Here is a 17,203-nt window from a genome sequence, read left to right on the forward strand (position 1 = left end):
ATTTTACAAATGCAAATATTATGCACTTGCCTATCAATTTGATTTGTGGGCACAAACTCAAACAGTAGCCCAAAAAAGCAGCCTTTTAATATACTCAAAACTACACATACAGAAAAGACAGCTATATTGAAGTCTGGCTGAAAATCCAGCTTTGTAAAATAGGTAGTTTGATTTTCTGTGGATGTGGTGGCTTCATGAGCTTGATGATTCTTATAGTACTGCCTTGGTCTGCTGTGAGCAACTCGCTGGTAGGTGCAGCAGTTTTGCCTGAAAAGGCTTTTATCACCCAAATAAAGAGAAATAAGCACTCAAACACCATCTCTGAGTCACAGCGAACCTTTCAGGCATGTTCCCTTTTCATGTCTGCCTAAGCATATTCAGTTTGCAGATAAAGTGAGAGATAAATGAAAAATTTTGCTACCTTTATGTGCTCCTGGAGCTGGGCCTGATGCTGGCGGGTCAGGTTTTCATGCTGCTTCTGAAACTCTGCAATCAGCAGTTGTTTCTGAATTTGCTGCTGCTGCTGGATCAGAAGTAGTTCCTGCTGTAGCTGCTTTTCACGCATAATTGGGTCCACCATGGGAACCATCATCCTGAGATCAGTTCGCAAGTCTAATGGTGAGATAGGCTCTAATCCCACGGGAACCTCCGACTTTACATCCACTGTGGGAAGAAAACAACAAAACGTATATATATAAAATATAACTGGAGGAGAATAGAGATCATTCCTACTGGGGAAAAGACCAATTTCACTCAAAGACTGCTTCAATGTACAGACCTAACAAAATACTAATGCAATCTATGCTGTGTGGAAACTTCAGACATTCCTACTAGCAACTGGAGATTTTACAAATTATTTTATCACTTTCTTTCCATTCTCTGCAAAAATACTCCCAGATTAATATTCCACTAAATAGACTAACAAGCAACCCAGTTCTAAAACCATGTCACAGCCTAATGGAGCAGTATTTAGTGAGAATCTCCTAGGCACTATTAATGCTTCACAATAAGCACTCAGGGCACTTCTTCAGTGTAAGATGAAGGCCTTCCAGTTCTCACTGCATTGCAAGAGATTTACCAAAGCTAGTGTGTAGATTTTCTGAGGATGGTGTTACACATGAACAGCTACCCAATGCTATATAGCTACTGCATGTAAATATACCTGGCAAACACATAGGAATAACACATATAAAATTATAGGAAAATAAGTTGACACACAAACGGAGAGGTTTTAATACAGCTTTTTGAAAAGTGACCACCATGCTTGGAGTGGATTAGACATAATACACTATATATGGCTTGTAAGAAAATGAAAACATCTTGAATATTGCAATTTGTTGCAGTAATGGTATATATTGTTAATCCAGCATTGAAGTACTTAATGAAGACTCCTGTGTTTTTCTATCTCCTTATTTAAATCAAAGGGACTAAAAAGCAGCAGAAGAGAGAGATTTGATGATTTTCACTACAATACTTGTAAAGGTCAAGTTTTCACATTAAGTGAAGAGACAGAGTATAACTTTATCTGTTTCAAAAGCACAAAAACCTAGCAAGTAACTTTTCTACATTTTCCTCAACAAGAGGAAAATAAAGAGCAGCTGAAGGTCTCTGCTAAAGCTCAGCAGTTCTGATTCCATCCACGAGAGGACAGTGGAACACAAACACATTCACTCCTGTTCCTACTGCTCCACTATCTTCACAGGAAAATAAGATTATTAACTGAAAACAAACATGCTGTCGGAAATGACTAGGGAAGAAGATTTTAAGCATATTTTCTCCTTTTGCTCTGCTACAGCTGTATTTGTTTTCAAAGAGAAAACCAAAGTGAAACAGAAATATTCTAGCAAGCGGGAGCAGTAAAATTGAAGCAGCAAAAGTTGAAATTGCAGCAAATGGAGAGAACTGAATTCTAACTGTACGATCAAATCTATTAGTAAAAAGTTTTATAAAAAGAAGAGACGAGGCACCAAATCTCTTCTACTGATTATATTCTTTTCTTGTCAATATTCTGGGCCTTTTTAAAAAAAATCCTAGTAACTGTGGTTGTAAACTTCAGAGCATAATTTGCCTTCTTAACCCGCTATCCCAACAGAATGATTGTGTCTAAGTGCTTACTTTTGTTCTGAGACTAATCACTAAATTATAAAAAATCACCTTTAACTTACAAAAACTACCCTTGATTATAAATAATTGCCACAGACCAAGAGAAACGGACAGGCAAAGCCCCAGCCTTTCATCCCATTTATTCAGCAGCAATCCACATTCCATTTGTCTAGACTAAATATAGCCGCGTTTATACAAGAAATCAATAGTGCTTGCAGAGAGCAGAGCAAAGACATGAATATTTCATCAAATTCGGAGAGCAATGGCAATCAGCAAACTGACAGCAAATAGTGTAGGCTGACTCGCCCTCCAGATAAGTCGCTGGTACTTGGACAATGGCTCATTGCCTGCAAGTCACAATCTTATCATCGGTGCTCTTCTATTTTTAACATTAATTGCATTGTAGGTGACAAAGGCTTATCATGTTTAAAGTGGAGAGATGGATTTTCTTACATCTTGTGTGACAGGATAATAAGCCTTACTAGAAGCAATAATAGTAACCGGAGCTCGGCAAACCCTGCAGGGTCTGGTTCGCAATAGTGTTTGCAAACTGAACCCTGCAGGGTTTGGTTCACAATACTGTTTGCAAACTGAACCCTGCAGTTTATTTTGCAGATACTGGCTACAAATCAACCCCTACAGGTCTGCACGGCGATTCAGGCTGACTACACTTCCTATCTCAGACAAGCATCCCACTTCTTCATTTTCGGAGCACTTCTCATGAGGGGAGGCCTCCAGATTTTCCTAACAATGGAAATTTCCTTCCACTATTAGTAAAATGTACAACTGAAATCAGGCTCAGTTTGATAAGATACACATTTTCAAGAATTTTCACAGACTCAAATAATAAATCTAGCGCTGGAATATCTACTTCATCAAGTTCAACTTTACCTCATTCCTTAATGTGGGGGAAAAGAAACATTAAGGTAGTTCTGGAGACTTGAATCCATAGAAATCAATACATAATCTTTCATGTCATTTAAATGACAATGTTTACTGACAAAAAAAGACAAGCATTTATTTCCCGGCATAAATATTGCTAACAGTAAGGTTACCGCCAATACTACTAATAACAGCTGACATAGCGAATACTAACTTTTCGGGTGATTACTGTCTTAAAACTGTAATAGCTAATAGTTAGCTGGATAATAGTCAACCTCATCAACGAAATTATTCTAAACAAATAACTATAAAATCACCGATCAAACTGAATGGTTTGCTACTGTCTGTTAGGCGGTCCTAATGCCACTGGTCATTTACATTCTCCTTACTTGTTATCAGCTGACAAGAAAGAGACAAAGCAGCCCCATGGAGCTACATCAGTGTGAAAAATGTGTAATGGAGCACAGAATTGGAATCAGTGTCTTTAAAAGCTTTGACTTTTAGCTGAAGCATCTTCCCCCCTGCCACCCCACTGCAGTTTTAAGTCTCAAAAGAGCAAAGATGATGCAGGATGTTTATGCTCATCGGGGCTTTTTGTATTTTTTCACCGCCTCTACACAAGGAGATATATATTTTTCAGGTAGAAAAGGAATGTCCTAATCAGTGCCCTCAACTTCCAAACATCAGGAGAAGCAGCGGGATGCAGGACTTTAACAACAGGATTCATCAAGATATTAGCCAAGGAAGGAAAAGCATGGATAATGAAAGAAAATATTAATCAGAGCTTGATAAAGGCTAACTTCATTTTAAGGAGCCTTGTTTCGCAGGATTTCCCGTATCACCAATGGAGCAACGCTGTAGCAGGCACAATTCAGAGTGGGACCCTGCCCGCACTCTCTCCACTGCGGTCTGGAGCAGATCCTTCCCAACAGCCCTGCCGACTACAGAGCAAGCCTGGGATTCCTCTCTAAGGTTAAATAAAGACAAACCCTCTGAGCTCATGTCAGCTGCGGTGAATACAACAGTAGGCTGCAGAATATTAACTAAAAACGTTGCTGAAAGCTCGGTGAGTCCAGGAAATATGCCAAAATTTGAGTAGAAAAATATTTAATTTTCAGCTACAACACACTGCAAAAAGCGTATATATTTATTTTTCCTATAAATACTCGATTGCCTTTATCTTGAAATATAACAACAAAAATAGTCTCAGAAGAGCGTCTATATCAATTATATTCCATAGATGGCACTTCCCACAGTGCTTTTCACATTCTGTGGAAAGAAAATAAGATACTTGCAAAACAGCATGCTTCTTGAGTAGATTTAGATGCTTGGAGCATATGCAAAAAGAGGTAAAAGAGCTTCTTTTAACCCCGAGGCTTTGCTTTTTGAAACCATTCCTTAGAATGGGAATCACTGAAAAACTGTAAGTCTTCCTCTAAGAGATGGCATTTCAAGCTTTGTTTCTCGTGACTAGTTTCAATTTCTGGTGTCTTAGAATACACAAATCTTCTGAATCACAAGTGCTAAAGGAAAATAATCAGAAAATAAAACAGCCCACTTTCTTACCATCATCTCCCAAGAGGGGCAATCTTCTTTTTTTGTTGGCAGTTACCTTTCTTGGCAGACATTTATGCCATCTTTAAAAACAGGAACTTAAACAAGGTACGCTGCCATCAGCTGAACAGTCGCCATTCTTTATTTGAGATGCAATGAAGAAGAATTCTAGTAGACTTGCTTACCAGAACATCATCTAGTACATTTATGATTCTTACATTAGAGGAACCGTGTGAATTTGCTGGGAATGCAGGGATTCAAGCTAACCCTTTCCCAAAGGAATTTCTTGGTTACACTTTTGGGCTGGGACAGTAAGGAAGGCTGGAGAGAGGAACAGGGCATGAAGCCGGTGAGGCTCTTTCTCCTGCCTTGGTCATCCAAGGCAGCCTTTTACTGGAGAAGCAGTTAAGGTTTATGAAGTGAGCAAGGAAGACTACAGAAGTTGGAATGCTAAATTAAAATTACATGTGACAAGAGACAGATGACAAGCTCCTCCAACTAGCAATTTCAGTATTAGGCAATAAAAGCATAGTCCTGAAAACACACCAAACCAAGTAAAATCTAGAAGAATCCTTCTGCCAAGAAATGGCCACACCTTACCCCAGACATCAACTCGGTGAAGTATTACAAAGAAAAGAGAGAATGGGAGAGCTGTTTATACTAGTGGTACTCTTTTGAACTCTGCTCTACAAAACAGAGCCCACCTAAAGTTAATAATAACTTGTACAGTACTTTTCATAGTTTTCATATGCTTTTCATAAAATGAAAACAAACCAGAACAGTTTTGCACATTTTAGTGTAAAAGAAACTGCCTCCATTTGGCCTCTTCATTCAAAGAAAGTGAAAAACCTTCCTTTTTGCAGGATTAGCCACCAGTCAGTCATGACATAATCAGAGCACTACAGAATTTACAGAAAAGAGTTCTAAATGGTGGAAAGAGTGGAAGATTCCCCCACTCCAATAATGATCATAATTTAAATTTATCCTCCAGTTTAAACCTAGAATTCTCCAGATTTATGTGCTACCTCATTCAGGACTTGAAAAGCACCGATACCTGAAAAGCCGTAGCAGTGTCTTTGAACATGGATTGAAAAAATCCTTGAAAAGATTGAAAAAATGAAATACTGTAACAGGCTGAAAGTTGCAGGAATAAGGAACAGAGGGTAGGAGGGAAACTTTGGCAGGCAGGTGAGCCACAAAGTAACTGGCAGAAGATGGGGCAGAAAAGGACTGGCCAGGCAATAAGACACGAGCAGCCGACCAGAGATGGAGCACAGGAAAAGGAGTTAAAATTTCTGAGCTTTCTGCGCTGAGAAGCAGCATTACAAGAGCATTGCTCACTCTGTAATCTAAGAGCAGCCCTGGCACATTGATAAGGCGGCAGTGAGGCCACAGTGTAAATAAAGAGCTAATAGAGGAGCAATGTGTCTGTTGTGAGGATGCTGGGAAATTAAGCGAGCAACGAGGTTTTGAATAGCCATGACTAAAGAGGACGCAGTCTGGCATGAAAACTACTACAGCAATTGTTCAATGTTCAAACTTGCAGAAAAATGTCCTAATCCAGAGCCCGTTCCCCAGAGGAGAGGCGGCTTGCGGCTTTCTGGGGGAAGCTGTGCCATGGCAAGACCTGCGCAGCAGACTGCAGGAGCGAGAAGATGAAATTTTAAGAATAACTAGTGACAACAGAAGTACAAGCCAGATGATCAATAAACTGTGAAAGGTTAGGTTACCTCCCATGGGATGCTTTTATCATCCCAGCTCTTGTGGGTAAAATCTTGTACCTCAATTCTCAGCTGGCATAATTTGTCATTCCTCTGTTAACTTCAATATAGGCAAAGCTTCTTTATGCCACCTGAGAAGCTTGATGCAGAATCTCTCTCACGAGTATAGGAGTGAAAGAAGACAGCCTTGAGAGAATCTCATTTTAATATGGGGACAAAAGCATCCAGATTTAGGATGACACTTATAAAACTTTTTTCAATATTTAAAATCAGCAGAATTTTTTCTCCACTCTCACAATTATGCTGAAGGATGCATCCAAGCTGAAAAAAGTGTCACTTAGATTTCACTGAATGTTATTAAATATTTTTGATTAATTATATATTCTCAATCATACTCTGGATCTTGGTTGTCACAGGCAAGGAAAGCAGAAAGAAGAGAGAAAATGCAAATGGAAGATTTTTTTTTAAAGGTAACACAATGACTTTTTATGGCAGGTAAGTACTCGACTGCAATTTGTACTTTTAAAACTTCCTCGCTTGGAAAGGAAAAGCACAAGAAATTAAGACACATTTCAGATCAGAAAAAATACTTTCCAGTTATTTTCTTGGATTATCCTTCAAGAGTCAGTAATTATTTTAAACAGTACTATCACTGAATTAGAAGTAGAAGTGAACTGTCAAACTTGATGAGGCACTCAATTGAGTTTATAGTATTATGGAGAAGTGTAATAAATTAGAGTAGAAATGTATTCCCCTTTGTTCTATAAAAGGGATCTTATCATGATTATACCTTTTCCCTATTTCTTTTAAGTGTTTGCATACATGTCATAATGAGAAGTAAAATAAATGCAAACAGCGATCTGGGCTTTGATTTAGCATTCTCTTATTTCCCCAGGGCCTGGAAAGGAAGCTCAAACAACCACAAACTTCTAAAATATCAGTGAGAGGCCTTGAAATACCAACACTGAAGTTACAGCTAGCTGGCTTTTGTAAAAAAATCAAAGGCTTTATTATATTGATTTACTAAAATCAGATTCCTTCTCTGCAAATAGGCTTTTGAGTCAAACAGTCATAACAAACACAAACATAAATGCCATCTAATTTGTTATAGCCAAGAAGTTTTAAAATATTGTAGTGTTCGCTGTTTCTTCTCTACTGAATACAAGAGCAAAAGTTCCACTCAGGAGCCTGCCAGAGTTCATACAAATATCAGGCCAACCACTTTTGTCGCAGGAATAAAGGCAAATGCGCCAAGTAAATCACATCAGAATGTGAAATGCTTTTAAACTCAAACCTGGGATGATCTGTTATCAAGAAATCTGAGCTGAGCTATATTTGGGTTTCTGAGTTACTTACTGATATTTCAGCTAGGAGAACTCTTACATACACATTCTCTATACCCATCAGCACACAGGCATATTTTCACTTTCCAGAAAATGCCCTTTTGATATAAAGAATTCCAATATCCTAAATTCTAGATACTACTGCTGCAGGCAAGATAAAAACAGGACAAAGATAAATGCACATATAGTTAAAAATGTAGAATTCCTACGTAACTTTCTTCCCAGTTCCAAAGTCTATGACACACTGGTGATACTACTAAATAATGATAACATATCAGTGTTAATTATGCTGTTGATACATGGTATCAGGTTAGCCTATTTGACCACAATGTGCCCACCCCCTAGCATGCATGCACAAGAAATGACAGGGAAGAATGTAAAATAGCCTTCTTTTGGCTGTGTATCTTCTGTGCACGGATAAGCACCACTGTCAGTGAGATCATATTGAAGATGCCAAATAAGGTTTGATTTGGTGGCAGCACCACTTAGCGGTTGGAGAACTAAGTAGGTACAATGTCTCCACATCAGCAGGTGCCAGCTTATCGCTATCTGCTAGTTACTTCACTAAAGCCTTAAAATTAATTAATTAAAATGAAAGCACGTGTGATATAAATCTGTGTGTGTGCACTTGCATACGTACATAATTCTTGCGTCATATCCTGAAATGCTAAGAAAAAGCAAAGACCAGACATGATACAACAGATTCCTCTCACCTCCCTTTTTAAAACAGGTATAATGATAGATGCTACATACACATGAGAAAGGCAATATGCTCTTAATTGTGTCAGTATTATTACAGATTAAAAGACAGTGTACAAAGTCCCCCAGGTTGCTAAGGATGACTGAAAGGGCACCATGAGGGGTTCTAGAGACCTGCTACAGTCTTTGCCTCATCCCCCATCCAGAGACAATATGAGGCTGCTACAGTGGCACCAAATAGATCCAGAACATATGATTTTCACTTATTTTTCTTTCATCTCTTCTCCACCTGTGAATGCTGCAGGCACGTTGGTGGCAATGTCAAGTTTACACCTGCTGAATAATTCCCAACAGTGGGGATGCCACTGTTCTAATCCCACGTGGATGACACAGAGAAAGAGGAGACGGGGAAAAGCTCTTCCTTGAAGTGAGGATATCAAAGGTAAACAGCTACCATTTGGGCATGCCAGCAGTATATCCTGAAGTATCATAGGGCAGCATGCTCCAGGCAAATTAGACAGTGGGCGGAGGTTTGCTGAACAAGTATCCCCAAATAGCTTTGCTATTTCAGGGGTGTGACAGCCAGTGCTCCAAATGCAACCCTTGGAAGGCAAGATACAGTGCAAATCTTTCAAGGAACTGTTGGCAACTTTGTATTTTAGAGAAAAAGATGACTGACCCCCAAAATGCATTGAAAAGAATATTTTCCAGTTCCTACTGTTTTTTATTTTTGCAGCTGTATGTGCTCCCCAAGTTGCTACAATATTTAGGGTTTTCTTTTTTCTTCTTTTTTACTGCATAGCAAAAACTATCATGTACATCTAACTTACTAAGCTCACAACCTCTCTATTATACCCAGGAAATCAAGAAAGACCTATTATTCCAATGTTTTAAATAAATATTTAGGGAATGTCCTGATCTTTGACAAGCGTGGGGCTAAAAATGGTTTTGATCCCAAGCAGAGAAAAACGGAGGACCGAACTGAAATCTCCCACAGAGGAGGGGAAAAATCCAACAGAAGGATAATAATACCTTTTAAAGAATCCTTCTAACGAGAGAGTAAATGAGATGCCAGTCAGAGACTGGCAACGCAATACTACTTACTATGTTAGCTCAGAAATAAAACTCTTATGTACCCTGTGCAAAATTAACAATTGCAGATGTTTATTAGCAAAGATGTATTTGTCTGTATTATACATTTTTTCCTATTCTGCTCCCCTTTGTACCACTTTGCCTTGGACTGCAGCATACTCAGGGGAGTCTGTCTTCCTCTGCTCACATAAAACGTCTAGCACATTTGCATAGTGACTGAAATAAAATGAATAAATAATACTAGATCACTGGTTTGCCATTTTTCAGAAGTCCACCTGTTGCATTACAGACACCTAGCAGCAGAAGAGATTACAGCATGCATAGAGAAAACACTATGGATAAGGCAGGGAAAGTGAAAGGGAAAGATACGGTCCCAATGATGATGCAAAGCAAAGGAAAGAAGGCAGAGTTTATTAGACTGCAGACCTGAATTAGGAGTGGCAGAATATGACAAGGGACAAACAATGGCAATACAGCTGATGGGAATACTATGCAGCAGTCAAGCCCCAAAGTTGGATGGATAACGACGTCAACAGGCAGAGAAGATGGGCTGCTCTAAAGAAAGTAAGGAGGAGTTTCTGAGGAAGATCCCTCTCAGCTTGATGAAAGTGTTGCGAAGGTTTTAAAGGTCTTGATTTAATCTATTTTCCGCTGCAGACAGAGTATGTCTTTCAGGGAACAACCTTGACTACCATGCGGATGGCCTCATTTCCATTACTAAGACATTACATAAAGCGGGCACTCCAGTAAAAGAGATTACATAAAATATACAAAAAGCATTATGAACTCACAGGCAAGGAAATGCCAATCTTCCAGTATGCTTACTTGTATTTTTGTCTCATTAACGTGAAGACAGTTGTGGTTTTATAGCATATAGATCCAAACCATAATCATTTGCAGTAAGTAATCACAAAAAGTCCCTTCTCATATTCTGCCATTTGGGATTCAGGGGAATTACTTGAAAAAAGGAGACAGACATCTCAGGTTCACAGCTGTAATCTAAATATTGCAGAACTCTTCCATTTTATAACAAAAGGGTGTCTTGGCAAAGGCAAACTTTTAGATGTTTACTTCTAAAATCAAATAATGTCCTTGAGCTGAAAAAAATCCCAAGCTAGGTATATAACATCTTGTTCATGTAATTCTGTGACATACTTAGCATCATCACTATTACACTACTCATCTAAATTCCTCCTTTCCTATTTTTTTGCTTGTTAGCACAGTGCATTATTTCAATCCTACTGTGTCCATATCTGTGTTTACTTTATTTTGAGTATCTACTTTGATTCCTTGAAAACATGTGCTGTAAATATCTGCCCTAAATTCAAAAGATTTCAGATAGCAAAAGCAACTTATCACTAACACTGCACTCTGTATGACAGAAAGAAAAGCTATTGCTATTTTTTTTATAATGATGTAACACTCAACTTAGAAAATATTATTCATGATTTGTGCTTTCCAGACTAAAGGGATCTCTGAAAGGCTCCCTCCAGAATGCAGAGACATGATTTCAACCACCAGAGGGAGTCAATCTGGTTTTTCAGGTCAACTAAAAAATTAGAATGAACAGAAAAAGCACTGAGAAGGGAAAAAATCCCTAACAAATAACAGTTTATATCCAGATATATGTGGATACCAAACATAATGAAAACAAAGCTTAATTGGGATTCTGTTCATTGAGATAAGAAAATTACCTTTTTTGCTTTAGGTGTTCATTAACAAAATTCCTGTTAGTATACTTTTCCTGTATGACTTCAGATTAATAAGATTTTAAGGAATTAAAAAAAAATAGATATAATCAGAACGATATTCAAATTTCTATCCAACTTACTACTTTTTCTTCATTTGAGTTCAAGTCACTACCACACTCATAAGTCTGTTTCAGACATATGCTGGCTCAACTCAAAACTGTAAATACAGCAGGTTTTCTTCAGTTTATTTATGATTTAGTCACCTTAATCAGCAAGTAGAGTTACGGACTTCTGATGGTGAGTATAAGAAAGAAACCGACATTTCTATTCACTCTCCCAAACATTTGTCTTTACAATTTTTCAGGATGGGAAAAGCAAACTATAGGAATTATTAAGATGATGGCAACTTTGTCAGTACATTAGCTGAAGATATTTTCCATGATTATTATTCTAAATAAACACTGAAAAACAGTTCTGCACTCTGTATTATTCCAGAAACTAATGAAATGAAACACTTCTTAGAAATTAATCTGTTATGTCAAAAGAAACAACAGCCATAGGAAAATTCTACACAATTCTGATGCCACTTAGCAAGCGCAGTTCAGAAAACTGGAAATCCAGAAGTTATTACCCATTTTTGTTTTTCTGCATTTCAGTAGGTCCATTTCTTACTGGTGGGTTGGTTGTTTCTCTCTTCATCTCAACTCATCTGACAGGCAGAAAGTCATCTGATAGTCAAGCCAGGGGGCATTTCTTCAGTCTCAAATGAGATATTTTTTCTCAAGATAGCTTTTCCAGAAATTAAATTTCCTATTAAGAAGTCTACAAAAATCAGCGGGAACTCTTCTCAAATTTCAAACTCAAGTTTTAGAAATCTGCAGATCAGGCCTGGAACATGCACACTAGACTGACTGCTTGAATGGAGTCAAGCACTCAAAATTACTCTTCAAGAAACTCTTTGGGTCCTTTGAGAATCTCAGCCTAATTATTTAAATAAACCCTAGTCATATTGAAACCCCAACCCCCCACTCAACACATTAATCATTCAGAGTAGAAGTTCCCTCTCATCAGACCTAAGATGAACAAATCTTAGCACACTGCAATAAGAAGCACATTTAGTCCTGTTGACTGAGCTTTTGAACCTGGCTGCAAATGTCATTACAAACTAAAATCTGCAATACAAGAAGCAACATGGAAGTAAGTGCTCAGTTTCTGCACTTTAAGCAGAACTTTTTGTGATCAATGAGATTGCATTAACAATATGTTACAGAATTATTGCATTAGGCATTGCATATTAAGGACTGGGAGAAGAAAGCAGTGCAACTAATTTAAGGTTTGCCATGGAAAGGCTGTAATACTGATTTTGAGGCAAAGCACTGAGAGAGCTTGGTACCATACAGAAGTCATTAACATGTTCACTTTAACAAGAGACAAACTGGAATCTAGCCTGAAACCTCCTCATCAATGCACTGCAGAAGGCTGGATCCTGAGATTTTCAACAGAGCATCTTAGTTGCAGCAGCAGCATCCCTTACCAGGTTCTTCTGTTCAGTATAATTTGTTTTCTTTCTCAGAAATTTAAAAATTCTTCCTGATTGCTGTAATCTGACTAATTTTGAATTTTCTTCTTTCTTACTCAAAGTATTTCAAAAGCTACCAGGAAGTGATTTTCAATAGTTTTAGTTTATTGAAAATATTATAATGAAGCATATTAAGAACAAAATGCAAATCATTTCTGATGCATCCAGAAAGTACAGCTTCACTCTCTATGGCTTTTTATATTTATGCCATGCACATTTATATTTCTTAAGAGTTATGCTGCTAAGAAACAGGAATTTATTTTGGGTAATGAGGTTATTTACACTAATTTTTAGATATGCTTGTGTTTGGTTTTCTTCCCTTAATTAGCATCTGATAGTGAATACCTGAACTGAAATTTCTGCACTGTTATGGATTTCCCTGTAGCCAACCTTGGCCCAGCACTCTCTCTGCTGACTATAAAGTTTAATTAATTAAATGAACGCTGGCACCATGGTAGTATATCCATAAAGCATGTTTCATGCCATGTCTTAGGAACTGAAGGTGATGGCTATACCGCATGAAGCTGACTTCCCCATACTCACTAACATAAAACACCATTTCCTAGAACTACCACAAAATCTACACAACCACTAGCTACTCATCGTTGTGGACAGAAGCACTCTGCAGAAAGTACAGGAATAATAGGGTCTGGACATAGCATAAATATGGAGAGAACGACCAAGAGTCAGGCTACCTGAAGGAAAGGAGGTCTCGAAATACAGACAATGGAGATGTCATTGATTTCACTTATTCCAAGTACGGGAGTACTATTGTGTCAATTGAGAGCTATGCACCTGATGAAACACCACAAAGCAAAGCTGATACCCAATACTATTACCTTTCACTTTCTCCACAACTCAGAGTCCCAAAGTGACAAACTGACTAGCTCTTGGTTCAGAAAGAGCTCGCTTATGCACCCACAAAATTCCATTTCATTTCCAATCACACCTACGTCTGCCAGATCAAAAAAGAAAAATGAAATTGATAGTCAACACACATGCAAAAGGGCTTCTCAAGGATTTACCTTAAAAGCCTTTCGAATACAGGTAAAATGAATGGCTCAACTTCCATGCCAGAGATGATAAAAAACTAGCATGTGTTCTTTCTTAAAAAATGGGAAACCACCAAATGTCACTCTCCGCTATCCTCTTAATTCATCCATTTCCAGAACTTGCACCATCTTTTATAGAGCTTGCTTCACCTCCTCTTAGAGGACAGTCTGATAAAGAGGAGACTAGTTGCAGACTGGGATGAAGTTACTGAGATCTCACCACTAATTACAAGGAGGCTGACTTCAGACAGTGCCATGCTGTATTTATCACCCACCTCTAAAAAGGTATGGAAATCAAATGCCATAAAGCTGCACGACTCGGGGTCAGAAGGCTGAACAACTGTAGATCCTGCACTCCTTGGAACAAGGACACCAAGGATTCTTTGTTAGTCAACAATGACATATATATGGCTGTATGCCATATATGATACAATTTTGTGCAAATACATTTATACTGACAGCATATTATTGTGGCATAAGGTGAAGATCTCACCAACGCTACTGGGTGGGATCACCCTTTCTGTTGACGGGACAAACTATTACAGCTAACAGTTAACAAGCAAATCATTAGGGATCATTTGAAATCCCTTTTTTTGAACCATCTGACATAATTTTTGCTGCCACCCACTTGAAACTTAGCTTATTGAAAAGTGTAATTTTTGACTGGAAATGATGTCTGGCAACAGGATATTCAGCTTTTGATTCCTGTATGCCAGCCAAAGGACACAACATACATATCCAGATACACAGTTTAGTACCACAATAAATGAAATTAAAAAAAAACAACCCAATAAACTTTGTCCCTTCTGCCATTCAAACCCTCAATAAAACCCACTGAAACAGCACCTTACGATTTTCACCCAATGACGGCCTTTCACAACCATCTGAAGACACACACAAAATCTTGCCAATCACTCAGAAATCTGGCTAAAGGCCCCAAAATTCCAGAACTGAGTGAAAATCCTGCAGCTCAATACACAGTTATCTGCTACAGTCCAAATTTCCTAAGAAAGCACCTGTGTGCAAACTACACAAAAGATCTTCAGAATTCGGTCAGTTCCTGAAAAATAGGTGCCCACATGGAACTACTCCAGAGCACGGCAGGTAGAGAAACTAGTGCTCATTTCAATTATTTCTGAGATCTCAGAGCGACATTAACCCTCTTCAGAGCTATCTTCTGCCTTTCCAGTGTGGACCTGCTGATCATCTTTCCCTCTAACGAAAGAGGGAGACTAGATGGAAAATTACCCACTAAACTTTCCAGTCCTTTAAATAAAGCCCTCTGCTGAGACCTTACAGGGCATGTTTTCCCCATGTGTGTGTTCAGTTCCACGTGCTTCCAAGTTCAAAACACTGCTACAGCAATGAGATTATCCTGGTAACGCCAGGCAGGCTCATGACACAAGCTTCAGTGCAGTGCCCACCCAGGCTTAAAACTCTGCTGGCTTTTCCAATTTTGATATCAACCTGGTGGATACACTCAAATAGCTACCTTCTGCAACCTCCCATCTGCAGAAACTGCCATCACAAATTTCCCCATTACCATTATTACAAAGAGAGAGAAAAACTAACTTACTTGTAAAGCAAAAGCCATTCCGACCTGAGAAGTATGTCTTTTTCTGAAATAAACGTTACTCGGTTCTAAGAATTCGCACAATTCACTTCCTTTGCTCTTCCTTGACAATGTCTATTTAGAAGAGATCTATTTATTCCTCAGCACATTTCACAGTTCCTGTTTCTAAATGAGAATCATATTAACAAAGGGTAGAAAGACACAAACATGTCTCAAGAAAGCAAGACTGATTTCTATAATATATGTATAGTGTTGTTTCCAGAGGGAAAAAAAAAACCCCAAACCTTCACAGACGGGCATCAATGCAGTTGGCCTTTCAAGACCTACTGATCCTACCATGAACTTGCCGAAAAGGAGAGAAGAAAGTAAAAAGGTGTTTAAGATAAAAGGAACAATTGGAGATAATTGTATTACACTATAAACAGTTTCCATTTTACTGTTCATAAATAAATGTCAAAACTGACCTTCTTCCAAGAAACAGATCTGCAACTATTTCATGATAAATTATTGTCTGTTCACCTATTATGGTCACATTGGATTACAAGCACTTCTTCCTTCCTGTAATACAGTGGACTCCATGTTAAAGTAATTTCAAGATGATGTATTGTACTTTCCAAAAAAACCTGGCAGAGTGAAGGGAATCCACTTCCCACAAATCCACTCCGTGCATAGTTATTACTCTCGTCTCATTACTTTTCTGCTCAAACTACACCACCTATGTCCTATTTCATACCGCAATACTTTCAGCAAAAAAAAAGTTCAAATACATATAAACCTTCTGAAAGAATACAGAGGACCACAGCACAGACAGCAAAAAGAGCAAAGGAACTGCGGCAAAATAAAAAACCCAAACACAACCGTATTTAAGGAGATTATGTAGTGAAATTCAGATTTTTTTGTGTGTTTTCAACAGATACTGTGTATTTTGCTCCCTTCCCATGCTCTTTATAAGCTCTTCACCATCACCTCCAGGTAGTGCTCTTGACTATGTAACATTCGTTGGTACCTCCCCCCACTGTGAAACTTTACTGGTAGGGTCATTGAACCAGTGGTATATGTTGGCATGGGCACGCAGCGCTGTTTTCATCCCTTCCCTGCGGTTTCCTTTTCCACAGTAGGCTACCCAATATTCCAAGGCACAGTCTGAACCAGTATAAACTTCCTGCTAAATGACTGCGGTTCCAGTCTTCAGCCTGACCTTGGGCACCAGGGACTGACCACAGTCTCTTGAGTACAGAAGTATCAACATGCTACTGCAGTTGCTGAGTAAAATGATTAATGCATCGAAATACCTGTATTTGCTAGCATAGTATGTTCTTAACCATTTTCTCAGGCTTTTTGGAATCTCTAGCTTGCACCACCATAAAAGAATAGAATAAAAACACAAACCCATGAAGGTTTCTTCTCAAAACACTTTTTTGGCCATAACATAAACTCCACCGCATCTCTGTGTGCCATTGAAATCAGTAATCTACTTGAAAGCAATATTATTTGAAAAGTATCCTTAAAAGTGAAATTCTTGAAATTTTGTTACATTTATATTTATATTTTTATAAATCTACATATAATTTTATATTCATGTTAATTTTAATATTTTTTATTTTATTTTACTACTAAAACGTGCCACAAACACACAATTCAGTAGAAAGCTGCGGAAGCATTGGGGTCTGCTATCATAAAACAATCAAGCTAAAAAGGAAGAGCAATTAATAAAAAAGTAACATCAACTTTATTTGAAGTTTACATTTGAACTTTATATATATATATAAAGAGAGCTGGATTAAGAAACAGACACTGTAAGGCTATGCCAAGAGCTGCCAAACAAAGAACTATTTGATCATACTAGAATAGAGTATTTCTTCTTACATAATGTTCCAGTTAATGGTTAGTATGGAAAGCTAGAGAAAAATGCCT

At 38.1% G+C, this 17,203-nt stretch overlaps 1 protein-coding gene across 1 annotated transcript in view; it reads right to left on the reverse strand.

Moving 5' to 3' along the window:
- Positions 1 to 17,203, reverse strand: part of HDAC9 (histone deacetylase 9) — a 488,764-nt gene that overhangs the window by 227,907 nt on the left and 243,654 nt on the right. The window contains exon 4 of the mRNA XM_050892726.1: positions 422 to 663. Coding sequence (XP_050748683.1) covers positions 422 to 663 — 242 coding nt within the window. The remainder of the gene's footprint in view (positions 1 to 421; positions 664 to 17,203) is intronic.

This window comes from Gymnogyps californianus, chromosome 2 (genome assembly GCF_018139145.2).
Source record: "Gymnogyps californianus isolate 813 chromosome 2, ASM1813914v2, whole genome shotgun sequence".
NCBI lineage: Eukaryota > Metazoa > Chordata > Aves > Accipitriformes > Cathartidae > Gymnogyps > Gymnogyps californianus.